Source organism: Nicotiana attenuata, unplaced genomic scaffold (assembly GCF_001879085.1).
Source record: "Nicotiana attenuata strain UT unplaced genomic scaffold, NIATTr2, whole genome shotgun sequence".
In the NCBI taxonomy this organism is placed as follows: domain Eukaryota; kingdom Viridiplantae; phylum Streptophyta; class Magnoliopsida; order Solanales; family Solanaceae; genus Nicotiana; species Nicotiana attenuata.
This window is the reverse complement of record NW_017670377.1, coordinates 606,502-626,410: the sequence shown is the minus strand read 5'-3', so window position 1 is coordinate 626,410 and position 19,909 is coordinate 606,502. Positions and strand designations below refer to the sequence as shown.

At 35.7% G+C, this 19,909-nt stretch overlaps 3 protein-coding genes across 4 annotated transcripts in view; 1 reads left to right on the top strand and 2 right to left on the bottom strand.

The window, feature by feature from the left end:
* The window catches only part of LOC109238597 (5'-nucleotidase domain-containing protein 4), a 14,169-nt gene extending 11,670 nt beyond the window's left edge, over nt 1–2,499 (top strand). The window contains exons 14-17 of the mRNA XM_019405084.1: nt 223–353; nt 631–693; nt 810–888; nt 2,076–2,499. Of these exons, the coding sequence (XP_019260629.1) occupies nt 223–353; nt 631–693; nt 810–888; nt 2,076–2,126 (324 nt within the window). The 3' untranslated portion in view covers nt 2,127–2,499. The remainder of the gene's footprint in view (nt 1–222; nt 354–630; nt 694–809; nt 889–2,075) is intronic.
* Nucleotides 2,500–3,918: 1,419 nt separating this feature from the next.
* On the bottom strand, nt 3,919–10,078 carry LOC109238598 (PTI1-like tyrosine-protein kinase 3). 2 transcript variants are annotated; one of them, XM_019405087.1, is made up of 8 exons: nt 9,850–10,078; nt 8,489–8,666; nt 6,835–7,088; nt 6,624–6,750; nt 6,256–6,529; nt 4,746–4,878; nt 4,549–4,632; nt 3,919–4,368 (listed from the first exon to the last, which is right to left on the bottom strand). In XM_019405087.1, exons 2-8 carry the CDS (start codon nt 8,580–8,582, stop codon nt 4,246–4,248), a joined length of 1,089 nt encoding a protein of 362 aa, XP_019260632.1. In that variant the 5' UTR covers nt 8,583–8,666; nt 9,850–10,078; the 3' UTR covers nt 3,919–4,245. The 2 variants fall into 2 exon arrangements, with proteins under 2 accessions (XP_019260632.1, XP_019260631.1); XM_019405086.1 differs by lacking the exon at nt 9,850–10,078 and adding an exon at nt 9,510–9,755.
* Nucleotides 10,079–11,910: 1,832 nt separating this feature from the next.
* On the bottom strand, nt 11,911–15,342 carry LOC109238596 (chitinase-like protein 1). The gene is made up of 3 exons (XM_019405083.1): nt 14,684–15,342; nt 13,029–13,188; nt 11,911–12,719 (listed from the first exon to the last, which is right to left on the bottom strand). Exons 1-3 carry the CDS (start codon nt 15,078–15,080, stop codon nt 12,305–12,307), a joined length of 972 nt encoding a protein of 323 aa, XP_019260628.1. The 5' UTR covers nt 15,081–15,342; the 3' UTR covers nt 11,911–12,304.
* Nucleotides 15,343–19,909: the final 4,567 nt, after the last annotated feature.

Below are 19,909 nucleotides of genomic sequence, written 5' to 3'. Positions count from 1 at the left end.
GGGGGGGGGTATTGAAGTCGATGGTTGTTTCTTTGGGAATTAGTTCCATTTTGCTATATTCTTTACGTGTATCAGGAAAAAGATAGATAACAAAGAAAAAGGTCTGGCTCTCTAACAAGGCTAATTGCAATGTCTTTAATGACTTGTGTTGTTTACTTTGTGCTATCATTTTGGTTACTTGATGTAACCACTTTAAAGATGTATTGCCTTACTATGCATCAGACCCTTGCTGCCACACATATGGACGATAATGAGCTCACAGAAAGCATGCAAAAGCTACTAGTTGTTATGCAGAGGCTAGACCAGAAAATTGGTCCAATGTTGGATGAGGACGGAGAGCTTTTCAACAAAAGGTGACTTGGAGATTTTTCTTTTAAAATTACCTATTTCTTCAATTCTGCCTCAGATTTCTTGGAGTGTGTTGTTTTATTTATGGTTACATTAGCTCTTAGTTGACATTTTAATTTTCGGAATGAGTCCACATTACCTCGACCAAGTTTAACCTATAAAGGTCGAAGGAATTTTTACTTGCATATCTGCATGTTTTCTCAGATGAGCTCACAGGAACGGTGTCTTTTTCAATTGACAAATTTTAACTTGAGGGTTCTATCTGCCTTATTTTCCTTTCAGGTGGGGTTATCTTTCACGTGCAGGTCTGTGGGATAAAAGCCACTTGATGCGTCAAATTGAGAAGTATGTCAATGTGTTGTGAAAATTTATGTCACTTTGTTAATATGCTATTAATTGATGTTTAAAGATTTTTGTAAGTATCTTGACTGTTTTTACATCTTTGTAACTTGAAACTGCAGATATGCTGATATTTATACCTCTAGAGTTTCAAACTTTCTCCACAATACACCTTTCATGTATTTCCGTGCCCAAGAACAGGTATTCAAAAGTTGCTGGTAACTTTACTTGAAATTATGAGTGCTCTCTAATAAATAGCATCAAGCAAGATTGATTTATTTTGGAACTTATTACTCCCTCCGGCCCGAATCAATGCAACACTCTTTCCATTTTGGGATGTTCATGAATATTGAAACCATTCATCTCCAGGAATAATGAAGGTCAGTGTTGGCAAAATTTTGCTACTAAAATTGGGCTTGAGGTAGCACCTAGGGCTTTAGTCTAGTGGTAAGAGCGCAACTTGTGATGTGTGGGTTAGGCGCATGATACAGGTTTCCACCCTGCCACAAACAAAAGCCTGATATTTAAGTGGGGAAGTTAGAGGACCGGACCCATTATGTATTTCGACCGTGCTCCACTGGCCCTCGGGGATTCTCCTTTATCCTCAAAAAGAATTGGGCTTGAGGTGAACTTTTTTTTCCGCATTCCTGGAGCATGTCTCATTCATGCTAGGAAATCTGTATTTTAAATAATAAGTGGTTGCCCCTTAAAACAAGTCCTAGTTTCCTTTCAAAATGCTTACATGTAGTTGGTTGGTTGTGTTTATCTATTTCCATACCTTGGTCATGCCTCAGAAGATTTGATCCATGGGTAATCCAGAGTTGTCCAACGAAAACCTTGGCCTTCTATTGGTGGTCTATGGACTGTAGTAAAGGCTCTTGTATGCACAATTTGAGTTTCCTGTTTCTCTACATCTTGTCACCCAGAAAATTTTGGATAGTTATTACTTTCTGAGATGTGTTTCTCTTCTTTGATATAACGATAGACACACCTAAGTTACAGAATTTATTTTTTGAAGGATAAAATTACTCTTTTGAAGGTTAGCTCTTTATTTTACCAATAATAAAACTAGAATAACCCTTTTGAAGTTCTGGTGTAATATAATGCCTGCAACATTGCTAGTTCCGGAACAAACCAATCCCTTGGAATAATGGCTGGACTATTTCGTTGAGCTGCACTGATATTGTTCTGTAAATTGAAATGCCTCTCTTCCATTTCTGACAGCTCTACCTCCATTTAGTAGCTTATTCTTTTCAATCTTTTCTTTTTTGTTGGAAAGTGAGCTTGTGGTTACAGTTTGGATTTAGTAGTCTCTGCTAATCACTGTAATCTCTTGACATTTGGACCAACATTTTCTCTTTTCCTAATGTACTTCATTCTTCATGCAGAATCTCGCCCATGATTCATACACATTTGGCCATCTACGGCGTGATAATTAACAGGAGTGGCGGAATCTCATTATAGCTCTATGGCTAGTTCTCATTGTTGTATATTAGATGTTAAATTTGGCATCAGTCTCTCCTCCACCCTTGTACTCCAACCCCACACCTGCTTCAACTTGCTGTTGCAGGAATCCAGTATCAGCTATCGAATGGCATAGCTATGTTATGTACAATTGAGAAAGTTCATAACGATCACTAGAGAAACCTAATTCATCGAAGCCGTCTTGCCAGTTCATTGTATTGACTTATGTTTTAGTGAGATGTAGCTCTCTTTGACGTTCTCACTGCATCTGTTTTTACTACTCAGAGGACTTTTAGGATTTGAGAACTTGCCAGATTATATATTAATATCAATGTGGACATTGTTGGATGTTGCGGAGCAGCATGGAGTTACGGAGACCCCTCCCCCCCTCCCCCCCAACCCCCCACCCCCCCACAAAGAAAAAAAAACCCGGGCGCACCTTTTTCTGTTAAATTGGTCATGGAGGTTTTACTCTGCTTAATTTCAGATGCAATGAGCCAGCCTTTGATAGGTATCCAAGATGTGCAGCAGTATATTGTATTCATACTGGTCGGAGCCACAGATCCAGTCTGTTCACAAGAGAGAGTGTGTGAATTTGGTTCTCTTTCTAAAGATTCATTCCTTATTTGTAGAACTGTGTCTATATTGGCGGATTAGTCTAATGTGAAGCCTACCCATTCCAAGCCAACAACAACAACATACCCAGTATAATCCCAACAGGTGGAGTCTGAGGAGAGTTGTGTGTACGCATACCTTACCCCTACCTAGTGAAGGTCGGGAGTCTGTTTCTAAATAGACCCTCGGCTCGGAACCCATTCCATGCCCTGAGGATGAATTTAATCCAGTTCCATCCAGCACTGCCTAAAGTTGTCTGCTGATGCTAGACTTAGATTAGTTAAATGGGTTGTAGTGACTTGGACAACAGGATTGATTGTGTCATCCCCTCCACAGAGACCAGTTTAATGATTGAGCAAACTCATCTATCGCTACGACTTCTGGAGCTTTAGTCAAGTGATTGTCTGGTAATTGCAGTCAAGATCTTGGATTATCCGACTCTAGTTGAACTAAATAACGCAGTAATTTCAGACAGAGGGTTTAGAGCCCGTTTGGACATAATTTTTTTTTTCCTTTTTTTCGAAATCAACGTTTGTTCATAAAATTTTCAATTTTCACTTGAAGATGCATTTTGGAAATTTTCGAAAATTTGAAAAACTCCAAAAAACTGTTTTTCAAAATTCACTCAAATCACTCACAAAACTCAAAAACACCCCAAACTGAAATTTATGTCCAAACACAACTCTAAGTTTCAAATACCATTTTCACTTGAAAAATTTTTTCACCATTTTTTGAAATTTTACAATTCTTATGTCCAAACGCCTACTTAATCTCTTATTAGGAATATCCAAAATGATAATATTTTACCTTACCAGCCCCACCTTACTAGAAAAGCAACCCCTTTCTTAACATAGAACTTTGTTGTTTAGTTCATTTTCTTGCTCTTGTATCCATATAGTTTGACAAATCATAGATGTGAAAGCCGATAAGAAATGTTATTTGTTACTTCCTCTGTTTCAATCATTTTATACCACAAGTTAGAAAGTATTCTCTTTTTTCTTAAATTTCATGCCCAGTCAAATAAGTTCACATAAATTGAGACGGAAGGAGTATAAACTAACATGGAAGGATAAACATGGTAGTAGACAGGTTATGGCAAACAGCAATTGTGTGCGTGTGTATATTAGTCTTCTCAATGATAAGGTGCCAAAATTAGAGGTCCAATCTGAATAGTATAAATCATATCGTTATAAATATAATACAATACCAATGAGTACAAATATAATACACAAATTGACAGGACAGAATCCGTTTTTTTTAATAAAAAAATTATAGACAACCCTCAGTCTCAGGAAATCCTCAACAATCTCACCATGGAAGTTAAGCAATCAATCATACACACCACTTTCAAATACGGGGAAAATTTTGAAGTAAGTCTTATTTTTATGTCATGTTACAAATGAAATACTGGCATGATATACCAAAACAGTGCAAATTATCAGTTGAGAATCCAAAACAAGCAAAGTGACGATATGCTCCTTATATTTCTGGAGCAGGTGCAGGAGGAGCCTTCAACAGTGGTTGGAGAGCTTTGACAACAATACTCATATTCGGACGAAACTCAGACTCGTATTGCACGCACAGCGCTGCCACAGCTGCCATCTGAATGAGCCGGAAAATAAGAAAAAGAACATCACCAATCAGAAATTGTAAGGAACCTTTGCAGCACCTTTTTCCAATCAAGACTAGTTGGGACCTTTGGGGTGGGGTGGGGTGGTGGCGGGAGAAGGGGGGGGGGGGGTAGGGAGGGGGAGCAGATATTGGAGAAGGGGAGAAGAAGACCTTAGCCACTGCTTTCTGAGGATATCCTTTCAGCTTTGGATCGACACATTGCTGGACTTTATCTTCACTCAGTCTCGGGGTAGCCTACAAATTTAAACAAGCAATTATTATACATCAAGGATAGGATCTAAACATATAGCAGAGAAGAGTACATAAGGAATAAAACTGCACGAAAAAAAATGTGAAGCTATGCTCACCCAAGTAACAAGGCTCTGCTGTCCTCGAGGCATTGTATGGTCTACGGGTTTTCTTCCGGTCAAAAGTTCAAGCAAGACCACCCCAAAGCTATACACATCACTCTTCTGTGTCAATTGTCCAGTCATAGCATATCTGTAATTATTTTTACGATACTTGGGTTAGATAATACTCCTGAAACAAAACAACTTTTTTGGAGCATTTTACACCAATAAAGGAGCAAAGCAGGTGACGGAGATGCTAACAGGTTAAACAACCGGCAGAGAAACAACTCCAGCAAATATCTCACAACTTTGTAATCTAACTTTGTAGATAGAGCTTAATTATCAACTAGAATCACTCATAGAGAACAAAACTACCTTCACTCAAAAGCTTAAACATTTGGTTATTCGCGAGAAGACAAAACCTTGAGTAGAAAACTGGTTCTATAATTTATACCAATAAATGAAAGTATGTAAAGGAGCAAATCAGCAAACTATCTTTGTACATTTTATAACAAGAGATCCAAACATTCCATCCCATATACAAAAGTGGTTAGTTGTTTTTGCCGTCCAAACAGATCCAAATGCTAAATGTTACTATAGGTATGGTGGGGAAGAAAAGATGCCATAAATCATGAAAATGAAATTCACCAGTACAAGTAGTTTATATTTGAAAAACTCCGAAATATCAGCTACATTGTTGTCTTCACCAGCTCCTTTCCCATAACAAGCTAACTTTAGTGGCAAATTATCTCTTGATAAACGTAAAATATAACATCCACAATAAAAAAAAGGAAACCAACACAAAAGCAAAGATGAGCTTTCGGATTTCCAAGAAAGCCTCTTCGCCTTTTACACCTTAATATTCAAAACTTAATTTCAGAGTATCTTTGGCTTTTTTGAGTTTTATTTAGCTTTTTACCCCAGAAGCGAAGAAGCACCTTACTTATTTAAATCTTTCCTTAGCCCCAGTAGACTCTTTTATCACATAAAGTGAAGAAACCCGGAAAATCTGCTGCATTACCATTTTCCTATGCTGTTGAGGCATGGTATATGCGTCATTTAGCAACTACAAATATTATTTCAGTGGCTAAAACTTACTTTTTCTTACTGATGCTTTGTCTCATCGGGCCCTTATTCTAGAAAACTTTCAACAGCATTAAATCTCATCAATAATTTCTACCAAATATGCTTTAACATCAGTTAGATGCATCGGAGACTCAATGTTACTATATAATCATTTACAAAACCTATTGCCAACTTTTACCGCAGATCACACCCATTCCTAGTAGCTTAAATTTCCCCACTTTTATACTTAAGTTGTATATTCCTAGTTCGAAATGTATCATACCCAAAAGGAAGTTAATCTAGTGGCTAGATAGAAAATAAGATTCAGCAATACGTTACCAGAAGCGAGGAGTTCAGAAAAACTCAAAAGCGCAAAACATGTGTACAACATTTAAAGAAGAAACAGAGTACCGATAGAACAAATATAAAAGGTTAGTCAGAAGAGAAAGGTGGGAGACATTACTCCGGTGCATGATAGCCAAATGTTCCTAAAACTCGAGTAGAATGAAGGCGAGCAGCCATATCAGGAGCCTGATTTGACAGGTTAAAATCTGCAATCTTTGCTTTGTAGTCTTCGAATAGGAGTACATTGCTTGATCTTATATCCCTGTGTATTATTGAAGGTTGGACCTTCTCATGCAAATACTCGAGTCCCCTTGCGGCATCAACAGCAATCTTTACCCGCTGCATCCAATCAAGTGTTGGCCCCGGCTGCGCCCCTTGTACTCCTTTCCTTCCTGTAAGCAAGAACATACATAATACAGAGAGAATATATTATCTATCAAGCTAATAAATTCTCTCACATTCAAAGACATGAAGTTTTTTTCATACCGTGCAAAATATCATGCAAGGACCCCATCGTTGCGAATTCATACGCTAATACACGAATGTTTCCTTCAACACAGTAACCAAGCAACTCAACAAGATTGCCATGCTTCAATCTTGAAACTCTAGCAAGCTTAAGGTGAAAAGAGGAAACAGATATCAGAGAGATTTACATGTATCACAGCCAAAAAGAATTACATGAGAAAATACACTTTACCTGAGTCAAGAAGTCAACATTAGTCTCAGGCTCGGATGAAACATCAAGCTTTTTCACGGCAACAGCTTTTTCATTGCTTAGATTAGCATAGTATACTCTCCCATAAGAACCTTCACCAATTAATGCTTTTGATCCAAAATTGTCAGTTTCCTCTTTCAGTTCATCCAAAGATAATGCTGGGACCTCTATAGTTGGTATTGCTTTTTCTGCTTCAGCCTTGGCAGGACCTGGTACTCTTGACCCGTTCTGATATCCTGGTACCAGATACCAAAGGAAACTAATTAAAACCAAAACTATCTCGCCAATCGGAAAACTGAGACTTGTCTAAGAAGCACTAGAAATTTAGCACAGCCAAACATGCCATAAATAATAGTCCTAAAACGATCCAGACAAATAGATTCAATGTGGCATGAACATATATGTACTCAACTGAAGGAAGATATGTCATACTTCTTTTTTTTTTTTTTTTGAGTGTTCTAAAAGAAATATTGTTGTTGTTGTTGTTAATCACAAGTTTCATCTGGGACCCTGTGTCACCCATAAACTAGAAAGTTAAAATAGAACAGTTGGGATATGTTCCTTGTAAGGATGCATACACTTTTGACATGATATTTCCTGAGCAAACAAGCACATGGGAACTGTCCGAAATACTTTCCAAGGTTATCAAGAAAGTATTTTATAACCAAAAAGAATCCAAAATAGACGGCACATAGAGTCAAATTTCATATTTGAAGTAGACACTAGGTCCTTCAATTTTTATTTTTTTTAAAATTAAATCTTTTAGGAAAGCGATGAAATCTTCCTTCTGCATTGCGAGCATATCCCCTCTGACTTCCTCGGAGACAGGGATTAACAAAGCAAATCAAGAGGCCTACCACTGATATCCATTATAAACAATTCTCAAGCAAATGTTTCTGATACCACAATTTGGAATATCAATAAATAAATAAACAAGGTTACTTTGGACAAATTACAAGAGTTGGATCAAAGCTGATCTGATCAAATTTTTAATCTTGCTAGGAAACATCGGGATTTAGCTGTAATCAGAATCTTCGGCTACTCCTTTTTCATTAAAATTTTGAGTAGATCTTAATTTCAGCATGTCTTAGTGTAGCCAGTCTGGTATCATTTCAAGATTTTGTGTTGTTGTCGTGGGACAAAACTTATGAATATTGAAAGCGGTAGTTAAGTAATTTAATGAAGCAAATCTACAGTACCCTTTACGCTAGCATAGTTGAATTCGAATTTAAGAGGATCCTCATTAGCTCCACTCACTCAAATTGAATGCAAACAAAAATTCTGGAAGCCGAACTAAGATTGATTTCAACCCTTTTATATAATAGGCAAACGTATGGTGGTACATAATGCCTCAGAAAAGATCTGTAAGACAATATTACACATACATATATATAAAGGGAGAGCACAATCAGATATCACCATGAGAAGTTCAATTTCTTCTTAAAATTTCCAAAGTATCCTAAATTTGTACTCTAGTGTGTGACGGGGAATCAGGGATGCAATGACAAAATGATCACATCAATCAGCTAAATCAAATGGCACCGACGAGGCAAAGACTCATCTTCAGACAACAAAGGAGATAAGCAATTTGGTTTTTTCATTAAAGATAGCTTAAGCACAAAATGCAATAATGTACCATCAGCATGAGTTGCAGGGTTTTTAAGGTGCTCGGTTTCATTTGATGGGTAGGACTCCTCTACTTGACAGGTGCAGCACAGCCACCTTCTCATCCTCACTCTCTTTCTCAAATAAAGATCGTCTTCAGCCCTTCTGTTTTCCAACCGTGAGAAGTGTCCAGGAGGAGGAGCATGTGCCTGTTCAGTAACTCAAATGTAAGAATGAACATACTTCATTATACACGTACTACCACTTTATTTCCTAAATAATTTGATGGAAATGGCATACAGCTCTCTCCTTGTTCGGAGGGTAATTTACAAGGTACTTGCAATATTTTTGAAATCTAAATGACAAAAATTGTATTAGACAAATGAACCCGTCAATAACACAATCTGCTGGATGCCTTTAAGAGCGCATCCCTCAGAAATTCCAAAACCAAAAATCAATTTTAACAGAAATAAATCACAAGGAGCTCCATTGATATTTATCAAAGAGCAAAAAAGGGGAAAATGTCTAGACTTGCCAACAAAGAATATCTTAAGTAAAAGCTCCCTAGGAAAAAAGGAAAACAAGTTAAAAGCAGAGAAAACAGAAATACTACCTCTCTCCACCAATAAACTATGATATTAATAGCAAAAGATACAGAAGTTAATATCAAAAGATACAAGATATCGATGCATGACTACAATATACATCACAATTTAATGATTCCAATTTCATGTTCTTCTAAGGAATCCCCTTAAATGGTACATTCCTCCACATTGGGCAAAAAGGAAACAAAATTAAAAACTAGACAAAACCATCATTAAATCAAAGCACCAAAAATAGAATCTTGAAATTAATTCCATTTCCATCAAACCAAACATACAATCCACATTTCAAGGCAAACTCACACATAGCCAGAGATCAACCACACAATCAATCAACAACGCCCCGATCCCAATACAAAATAAAATTCCTCTTTTATAGCATGAAGCTTTATTAAATTAGAAAAACAGATATTTTCAAGAAACCCAAAGGGGGAATTTATATAATCTTACCACTAGCCCTTGCCTGTGAAAATTATCATCCATAGCAATCAAATTAATCAACTATTACAATCCACAATACCAAATGAACAAAAAGAATAAAATCTTGAAAATTTCTCAGACAAGGGTTAGATCCAGAGGGTCCGAAAATGAATTGGGGAAGTTGAAAATGAGAGGAAAATAAAAATGAAATTTAGTCAAATTCAAATTGATCCCTCAAAAAACAAAAAAATGAAACCCTGAGAATTGAAAAGAGGGCAAAAGGGTGAGGTACAAAACAACTAATTAGGAATAATTATAGCCATACAAACCAACCGAAATTAAAGGGCTTATTTTTATTTATTCCATTTACCTGATAAATAAATAAAGAAAATTTCTTCGGCTTCTTTCTTCTTCTTGGGTAATGAGGGAATAAAGTGAAGAAACAGTTAAGCAGACAGGTAATGACAGAGAACAATGTGTGTGTGTGTGTGTGTGTGTGTGAGAGAGAGAGAAGGTTATGGATTGTTTGAGTCTGTTGTCTGTTTTGTTACGTTGAGAATGAGGAAGGGAGTTCAGGGGGCCGAGGGTTATGATTGAGAATATAGGAAATATCTGTGTATATTTAGCTGTCAGTGAAAGTTATTTTATTATTCCCTCTCTCCTTTTTTTTTTTTTAATGACGGTGGTGTCGGGTCAGCTTGAAAAAATGATATTATATAGCCGATGTAAAACTAATAACTGAAAAAATATATAAAATTTGTGTAATATATATATATATATATATATATATATAATACAAAATTTATACACTTTTTTGGCTACCAAATATAAATAGTTTCTAGCGCGGGTTAAAAGTGATAATAAGGACATATTTTTATTATGATGGTGGTATCGGGTAAACTTATTTGGAATCGAGGCTTTGTAATTATTGTTGTCGTTGATGTTGTAGTGGTGTCGAGCCAGCTTACGTGCAGCTTGACTATTTTATCTAGATATCTATTTCTTATTTTATCGGACATATTTTTATTATGATGGTGGTATCGGGTAAACGTATTGGAAATTGAGGCTTAGTTATTATTGTTGTCGTTGATGGTAGTGGTGGTGTCGAACCAGCTTACGTGCAACTTGATTATTTTATCGGATTTCTGTTTCTTATTTTATTGGACATATTTTTATTATGATGGTGGTATCGGGTAAACTTATTTGGAATATAGGCTTAGTTATTATTGTTGTCGTTGATGGTAGTGGTGGTGTCGAGCCACCTTACGTGCAGCTCGGCTATTTTATCGGATTTCTGTTTCTTATTTTATCAGACATATTTTTATTATGATGATGATGATGGTAGTGGTGGCGTCGTGCCAGCTTACGTGCAGCTCGACTATTTTATTAGATTTCTATTTATTATAACATAAACTATCTATTATGATATAGTTTATCGATTTCATTTTATGTCTCTTAGTTTGACTAGATAATGTTTAAGAATATAAAGACACAATTTTTTTTTACATTTTATGTGTATAGGTGCTTCTTATATTACGGGGTGGAGGCACAAGCTGATCTATGGATTTAGAATACAGTCATTAACACATGAAGTCGTATGCTAAAATCTAGAACCCATAAGAATAAAATCCTGACACTCCGCCTCTGCTTAGATCATCTTTTTATTATTTCTATTATTATGATACACTACTCGATTTTATTTTATTAGTTTGACAAGATAGTTACGTGGTCTTAAGTGTGTGCACTGACCGGACACCAATACCATTAAAAAGGAGAGGAATAATTTTGTGATATTCTTCAAATAATATAAAAAGAAAAAATTAAGGCACATAATTAAAACATAGGAGTGTTTTGCAGTTAATAAGGAAGAATGACTCAATTTGGCGAAGTAATTGGAATTGGGTATTATCACTGTTGTCTTTAAGAGGCAAAACGTGGTTTATTAAGGCTTTTTATATAAAACGCCTTAATAAACCACTTTTTATATAAACGTCTAATCAAAAAAGGTAAAACGTATTTAAAAAAAGCTTTTTATATAAAACGTCTTTTTAAAAGGCGTTTTACCTTAACGTCCCAAACGAAAGTTAAGGTAAAACGCATTTCAAAAGCACGTTTTATATACTTTGGTCACCAATTTCTTTTTAACCTATTTCGGTATTTTGAGTCCAAAAGAACCACAATTGGATTCCGGACTCGTGTACAAGTTGATCCGAACACAATTGTTATTAAAACTCAGAGAGTGGAAGAAATGTCTTGACAACCTTTTTGAATGTCTTAACTTGGTAAAAGAAAAGGACAGTCTCTTAAGGAGTGGATAAAATGTCTTGACAATATTTTTAGAATTGTCAACAGCTTCCTTCCCTCTAATGAACCTTCTCTTTTTCCTCTTCTTCTTTTCCTTATGTTGTTTGCATATTCATTTTAACAGTTGAAAAGATAATAGAGAGAAGTTTTCACATTGCACATTATATATCAAGACTTTTAAAAGTACACTCAACAACAACAACTCAGTATAATCGTGGAAGTGAGGTGTGGGGAGGGTAGTGTGTGCGCAGACCTTATCCCTACCCTGATAGGATAGAGAAGCTGTTTCCGATAGACCCTCGGCCCGAACACCGCACAAACTACATGATCAAAATTCACTTCAATAAGACACAACAAGAAAGCGCGACATCCTTAATCCTTATATACGACTCCCAAACACACAGTTTACACCGGGAGCAGGACAAAGCCAATCTTGCTCCACTTATTGGATAATGCTTCTTTTGCGAAAATCATTGAGGATAAAGCAGCAGATGCAGACTGTCGAAAATCCAAGTTAAGTCTCAAGAAGAAGCAGTTGAGGTGGAGGATGGATTGAAAGGTTTTTGTTCTGCGCAGGTGAGTATATCATGAGGCCCTGCTTCCTCCCGACCAACGCCCATCAAGTCGAGGTAGTACAGGTAGTGGGAGATGATGTTGTTCATGGTGTCGACATCACCTTGGTTACAAACATTGTCACCATATAGGATGTTCATTGTGGTGCCAAAACCGGGAACTCGTTTAGACAAAGTATCATTCTTAGTAGGCTTCCAATTGCCAACAAAGGCATCATGAGCTGAAGGCTGACCCTTTTTAACTGGATTCATCCACTGCCAAATCGCAGCTTGGAATGCCAAGGTCGCGTTTTGTTCAATGTACTCGGGATGATTCAACAGATCTACCTTCAGTGCTTCACCTATAGTTCCGTAGTTGTAGTTCCTAGGTAGAAGTACCCAAGGAAAAACATATCATTAGTGCTTGTATATGCTAGACGAATGAAATAAATTCCTAATCAAATAAAGAAACAGGCATCAGCTCGAGCAGATACTGTGACAAGGACCAGATGAGCTAAATGGCTTTTTCTTTCTCCTGTAACTAAGTTCTATAGTGGTAGATCAGCTAAAGTTGATGTGAAATCGCACAACAAGAACAACACCGTAACAGAGAAGAGAACCCAATGGGATTGAGTGGTGTGTTGATAACAAAGAAGAAATAATAGGTAATCTAAATTGGTAATGCAACGTTTACCAGTATATAGGCAGGGCACCACGACCATAATATTGGACTCCAGGAGAGCATGGGTAGGTTAATTTGAAGAAGTCATCACAGTAATCTTGGCTAGGACTCATTTCCTTGTTATAGCAAAGCCCCCAAGCGAATGGTCCACCGGTGGCGACTCCATAACCACCTGTTTACATAAAGTCGTAAATTGGCAGAAAGAGAAGAGAGTTGAATACACGGACAAGCACGGCTGAAGAAACCAAAGGATTATTAAAACTTAATTTAATGTTGAACACCCTAGAAGTTATGAACGGTGATATGACTGGAAAACCATTGAGCATACTCCTGAAAACAACTTAAACAATCATGATCAAGAAGTAAATCCAAAGATCATCTGGTTTGCTAACGAACCATATCACTTACACATCTCGAGAATTGCTTTTACCCCCATCCTAATACACAGAGAGATACAGATCAAGCAACAAGCTAAGTGATTTTCAGATGGAGACAATCTTAAGTGACTGTCTCAATTGGAACATACACTAGTCTGATAATCAAAACGGAGTTACTCTGCTGGAACAGCAAACAAATTGGTACCCCATTTTTGGTTATTCTCATTATCTGAACTCGGCCAACTAACTGCTCAAACATCTCTAGAATTAGCTCAACATAAGTAAGTTACAACAGATGGAGACCCAAGACCCAAACATAATCTCAAACAAGATCGAATTAAACCAGTGATTTCCCACAAGCTATTGATCTTTTCTAAGTACTGTTACGTTTGATCCAACTAAGTTTTAATCGTGACTCATATACATTTTAATCCTTACAAGATCAAATTATTCACGAGCCTCTCTAATTTTCAAAAATCATTCCCAATTCCTTGAGTTTTCCTAAAGAAAACCTCTTAATATTAGTATATTACTTTCAAATCTGAAGGTAATCAAATATCTCCATTGGCTAAACATTTCTCCATTCATTTTTCACCATTTTCTGACCAACAAAGCACCACATGAGTCATTAAAGAATAACAAAGAGGAAAACACAGATCTATAAAATATGACAGAAATGAATACATTAGACTAACAACAAACTAGAAACAACAAATATGCCTCAATCCCATACTAGTCGTGGTTAGTTAGATGAATCCTCTATATCCATTCCACCCAATCTGGCGCGAGCTTCATCATAATACTCAAAATTTTGTCTTTTGAAACAAATTAGGGGTTCCACAAAATTAGGGATTCTCTAAATCTGATGTTTATCCATGCACTAACATATTTTGAGCTCATCATCGAAGGGTGTGGTGGGATGATAACTTTTTTTTTTCACTCTTAACAAAAGGTCTCCAGTTCAAGCCTTGTGAATGGAGTTCTATTGGGTTGGGGCCACCAGAAACTCCGTCGCATGCTTTCTATGGCACGAATCCGGATTAGCCTAGCAAGTGAGAACTACATGTTTCAACAACAACAACAACAACTACACCTCAGTCCCAAACAAGTTTCAACTGGCTTATGAATTTTAACTGACCACATTACTCCATTTAAACTCATCTCATGCCCACATTATGCAATACACACACACACAAATACATACACACACACACATTGAAAACTGGATGATTGAAGAGAAAAGAAGTATACTTTGAGCTTAATTTTTTAAAAAGAAAAAGGAGAACTTACAAGAAGTTTTGCTACCAACATGACCAAGAAAAGCAGCAATTTCTTTCATCTGCATTTGCTTACCACCAGTAGTACCAAATCCAAGAGGCTGATAAAGAGCTGAAGCAGTAATAAAAGATTTATAATCCCAAAAACCAACAGCATGAGCTACAGGTGAATTCCTCTTAGCAAACAAATTCTCAAATTGGTAAGTCTCAAAATAATCTGAAATTGTCAAATTGCAACAAAACCTTGATAACTTATTACATTCCCAATCTTTAACACACATTTTTTTACCCTTCACTATTTTGACTATTGTTGGTGGCTTAGATGATTCATTCTCATCCCCTTTAGCAAATGCAGAAATTGAAAGCATTATTAACATAAATCCTAAAACCTTCATTTTTAAAGCTACCATTTTTATGACTTAGGATAAGAAAATGGTGGGATTTTTAAAGGGAATTGAAAATGGGGAAATGTGTGAAGAGAAATTTAAGGGCAAGTTAATTGAATTTTGAGATTTGGGTGTGATTCAAAATTGAAACTTTTGGTGTATTTATATATTTTCTTGGGTTTTTGGTGAAGTTTTTTCTTTGGGTCTAATGCAAGGGAAGAGAAACCAGTGAAAGAAAAAGCTGTTAGATGGAGTATCCCTATCAGGAAAGAAACAGTACTAACAACATCAATTCCAAGTTAGGACAGTTTTCTTCAGTATTTATTTTGCTTTATTTTAGAATATTTTATTTTAATATTTAATAATTTCTCCATATTCTATTATTTTACGGGTTTTGGCGCAGTCAACTAAAAACTTTATTCCAATACTGGAGTTTAAAAGTTCTGGTTAAGAATGAAGAAGTATTATCACTTTATTATAATCTTTGGTGGTATTAGGAGTGCAAACTGTCGGGTCGGCTATGGATAGATCGATAATATGGATATTCATATTATTCATGTTTTCTTGAATATGATCACTTTCGAGAGAATTTATAGTCTCCCAACTTGAGGAGCCCTCAATTTGAAGCTTTACAAATGTAAAAGTTACATCCATTAGTTATCGTTTGTTATCCATTTTCTAAGTAGATAATATGAATCTTATTCATCATTAATTCGTTTTTAAAAAATTTATTATCTAACTCATTTTTAAATGGATAATATGGGTCGATAACTACCATTTTGTCATCATTAGGTAGTACTATATTCTTTATTAACATATAATAATTAATTACTAATAAGCACTCAAAATATACGTAACCATATCTAAGTCTTAATCTGTTAGAAAACATGGGATGTATGAATTTTTGTTTTCGTTATGCTCTATTTTTCTCTTTGAATTAACTATAATGCAGAAAAATGAAGGCAAATATTATTTTTTTAATATCAAAGTTTAATAATAAATTGATAATCTTAATTTTAACCGAAGCAAGTGGAAATGTATAGAAATTAGAATATTTAAAAAACAACTCTTTTATAATATTAGGAAGAATATTTTCTGCTTTCACTAAGAAAGAAAAAATCATCACCGAAGGATGTGGTGCAGTGAATAGGACTGCTCTTCCCTTAATCAGAGGTCTCGGGTTCGAGCCTTGGGTTTGAAAAAATACTTGGTAGGGAGCATTACCCACTGAATGGGGCTCTACCCGGTGCGAATCCGAAGATAGTCGGGCTCCAATGCGGATACTGGACAACGGATGAAAAGCCAAAAAAAAAAAAATCATTTTTCTTTGAGGAGGAACGTTCTAGACTTGGAATAAAGCAAAGCAAAGCTGAGCTGAGATCACTTAATACCAACTTCTCTTCACCGACACGACAGCTCACCATTTCATATTTGGTGCCACAACAATTTTTATGGCACAGTTGGCATTTCCAATTTTATTTTTTACGCTGCTGACCTGTCCATACTTGTGTTATCAAGAAATATGGTGCAACAATGTATTTCAAAAATAGCCAGATTTATATGCTAGAAATTCATACACATGTGCTCCAATCTCCACTATATTATGCTGGAATTTTCCGTGTGCTGGAGTTCCAGCATAATATGCTGAAAGTTCATACACATGTGCACCAATCTCCAGTATATTATGCGGGAACTTTCCATATTGCAGCAAAATAATGGTTAGTTATAATTTTGCAAACGCTGATTATTTTTAAATTACTAGTCCAAAAACTGACTAGGTCATGTTATTTTCACAAAATATTTCGATCCTTAACTAAAAATTTAAGGTTCATGCCATAAAAAAAAAGCTTCCTTTGGTAAGAATCTTTTGGTTTCAATTCGACTTGATTAATACCAACCAACTCAAATATAGTCTTGTTCCCCTCTCAACTCGAAATTAAATCAAACCAATTACAAATCAATGTTTCTTGTCACTTTAATACTTTGATTCGGTTCGATTTGATTTGTTCTATTTTCGTCGGTTCGGCTTATTTTTTTTTCATATTGTTTAAATGCTGCGTAGAAGCATCTAGATTTCGCCAGAGATTACTTACAAGACCCAAAATATAAGATGCAGAAACGACATATTAACTTCCTGTCATTTTCTCCAAATTTAACACTAACCAAACTTTTTGTCGTTTCTTGTAAATAACAAGCCAAAATGCGCTAAGCAATATTTAGATTATCCTAAAAACAAATTGGAAAAAGCATTCCAAGTAAAATGTACCACCAAAAGAGACCACAACAACAACATACCTAGTATATGCAAACCTTATCCTTACCTTTAAGAAGGCACGGACTATTTCCGATAGACCCTCAACTCAAGAAAAATAAAGAGAAAGGCAATAACAAGCAAATACTTACCTAAAGAATTAATCCAAATAGCCATCCATCCAACCACTTGAACTAAAAATAGTCGGTGCAGGTATAATATATGCAGAACTTGTGTATTATATGCTTATAGTTGTGTATAATCAATGTATAATTTATGTATATAATTAAAAAAAGTAAACAATGAATGTGGTTGGCTATTTGCGTAAAGATCCCAAGAAAATAGTACCTAACTCAAATTGTCAATTTCTGAAGTGTATAAACATCAGCAGATATATTGTTAAAATAAAAATAGCTTCATTTGTGAAGAAGTGGTTGTTTTTCATCAGGTATTACTCCATTACTAGCCTGAAACAAAAAAAAAGGAAAGCAGTCCATTATCATTTGAAAATACAACCAAAAAGGTAGCTTCTTGACATATTGATAAATGGATTGTTACCTCCCCATAATTTGTTCCTAATTCTGCAATATTTAAAGAGGATGAATCTCTAGAGCTGAAAACAGCACAATAGGAAAAGAGTTACTGAAACGTCTTTTTATTTGAATTTTTAAGCATACAGTAACAATGCGAAGATTTTATATACTGAAAATAGGGCAGCCCGGTGCACTAAGCTCCCGCTATGCATGGAGTTCATGGAAAGGGCCGGACCATAATGGTCTATTATACGCAACCTTCATTTCTGCTAGAGGCCGTTTCCAGAGATCGAACTCGTGACCTCCTGGTCACATGGCAGTAACTTTACTAGTTACGCCAACGCTCTCCTTCCAGTGACAATGTGAAGATATTTACATACTGAAATATGTAAAAGATAATACCTATGGCTATCTTGGACATCCATTAGCTTCAGTGTCCCGTGTTGTTCGTCGTCCACTACAAGAAAAGGGGCTTTTAATGACCATTTCCTAACGAAGGGATGTGCATCCGGCCGTTATAAGTGAACTTTTAGTGACCACATCTTTTTCCGGTAGTTAAAGTTGATATTTAGTTCGATATTAACGAGAGGATAATATCTGGTCCTTAAAAAGCATAATATCCGGTCGTTAAACTAAAAAAATAAATAAGAAGGGCGCTAAGATTTCCCTCTTATTTTTCCCAACACTTCATGGGCCCACCCAAACCCCTCAACCCCTAAATAAAAGAAAACGAGCCTCACGTTGTCTCTATTGTGATTTTGCTCAACCCACAATTCGTCACCCCAAATGACAGAAAAATAATCTCATGTTCTATAGTGATCAGAAAGCTTATATAAAGCTTGGAGCATTTGATGAAGAATCACAAACGAATTGAAATTCTTACTGCGGCTGATCTTCCATTTTTCTTAAAGTGCTCTTAGGGTTTCTCCTTCTCATCAAGGTATGTTTCTGCTAGTATCTGAACTTTCAGTTGTAACTGTTGTGGAATTGGGTATTATTTTATTGTTCCAATTATCTCTTTGTGATAGTACTACCTTTCCAATTATCTCTCTTTGTGATAGTATTTATCAAGTATATTGGTGTTCTTTTTATAATTACATGTTTTCCAATTATATAATTACGTCCACCGATCAGTTTGCAGGAGTAGATCCTTCGATTTGTTGTTCGTCTTTTTTTGATATTAACACTTTTATTACTTTAAACTTATTGGGTTTATCGAAGACGTTCTTCCAGGCAGTGTCACCTATAAGTGCAGAGTATTTATCTCGATAAAGGAAAACATCATTTAGGAATTTGGGGGTAATATTCTTCATTAACCGTATGAGTATTTATGTAATAGTATGCTCAATATTCCCCACTGGTGGAATTTTACAAGGTTGTTGTTATTGTTGTTGTTGTTATGATCAATATTGTCAATCAAAATGTAATAGGCTCTTAGCAATATCGGGGAAATCATACCAAGATACTACTATGATTACTCGAATGGTGTTTGGTATTAGTATAATATACTGTTGACACTCGATAATATTTTGCATTCGCACAAAATTTTATAAGTTAACAAGATTATAATTCAAGGATTTTCTGTTAGCAACTTAATATAATGTAGTGTTGAAATTGGACATAATAATTTCATTAAGTGTTTATTCTGAAAATCGTGCTTTGGTGTTCTACTTTCACCATAAAACAGTTTGTATACGCTTAATTATGTATATATTCTTTATAGATATGTTCTATTTGTGAGCAATATAAAGGCATAGAGCTGGTGAAGAAAGAAATGAGCATATGTAACCTTTGCTATTGCAGTAACAAAAAGGATATGGCTTTGTTCCTCTAGACCTGTTTAGGAAGTGCAAATCTTTTGGTTTAATGCGCTTTGTGACTTCATTGATCTATATACATAGAATGGTATTATTACTGTATGGATAGTGCATTCATTATTTGAAGTATATAGTAGAGCAGATTGCTTTTTGGATGGGGTTTGATTTTGAACAAAGCAGATGTTCTAGGGACAACCACTTCACTATGTTTGGTTGTGATTGTATTGTGAAGTTGTCTTATGAAATAAAATA

What these genes read in the sequence shown, in the direction of transcription:
- LOC109238598 (XM_019405086.1), bottom strand. Translation starts at nt 9,542, where the DNA reads ATGGATGATAATTTTCACAGGCAAGGGCTAGTG. An exon ending in CCCTGCAACTCATGCTGATG is followed by an intron (nt 7,089 to 8,488) that starts GTACATTATTGC and finishes ATCTGGTACCAG; the next exon opens with GATATCAGAACGGGTCAAGA. An exon ending in CTCAGAAAGCAGTGGCTAAG is followed by an intron (nt 4,369 to 4,548) that starts GTCTTCTTCTCC and finishes CGGCTCATTCAG; the next exon opens with ATGGCAGCTGTGGCAGCGCT.
- LOC109238596 (XM_019405083.1), bottom strand. Translation starts at nt 15,080, where the DNA reads ATGGTAGCTTTAAAAATGAAGGTTTTAGGATTTATGTTAATAATGCTT. An exon ending in TGTTGGTAGCAAAACTTCTT is followed by an intron (nt 13,189 to 14,683) that starts GTAAGTTCTCCT and finishes TTATGTAAACAG; the next exon opens with GTGGTTATGGAGTCGCCACC. An exon ending in GGTGCCCTGCCTATATACTG is followed by an intron (nt 12,720 to 13,028) that starts GTAAACGTTGCA and finishes ACTTCTACCTAG; the next exon opens with GAACTACAACTACGGAACTA.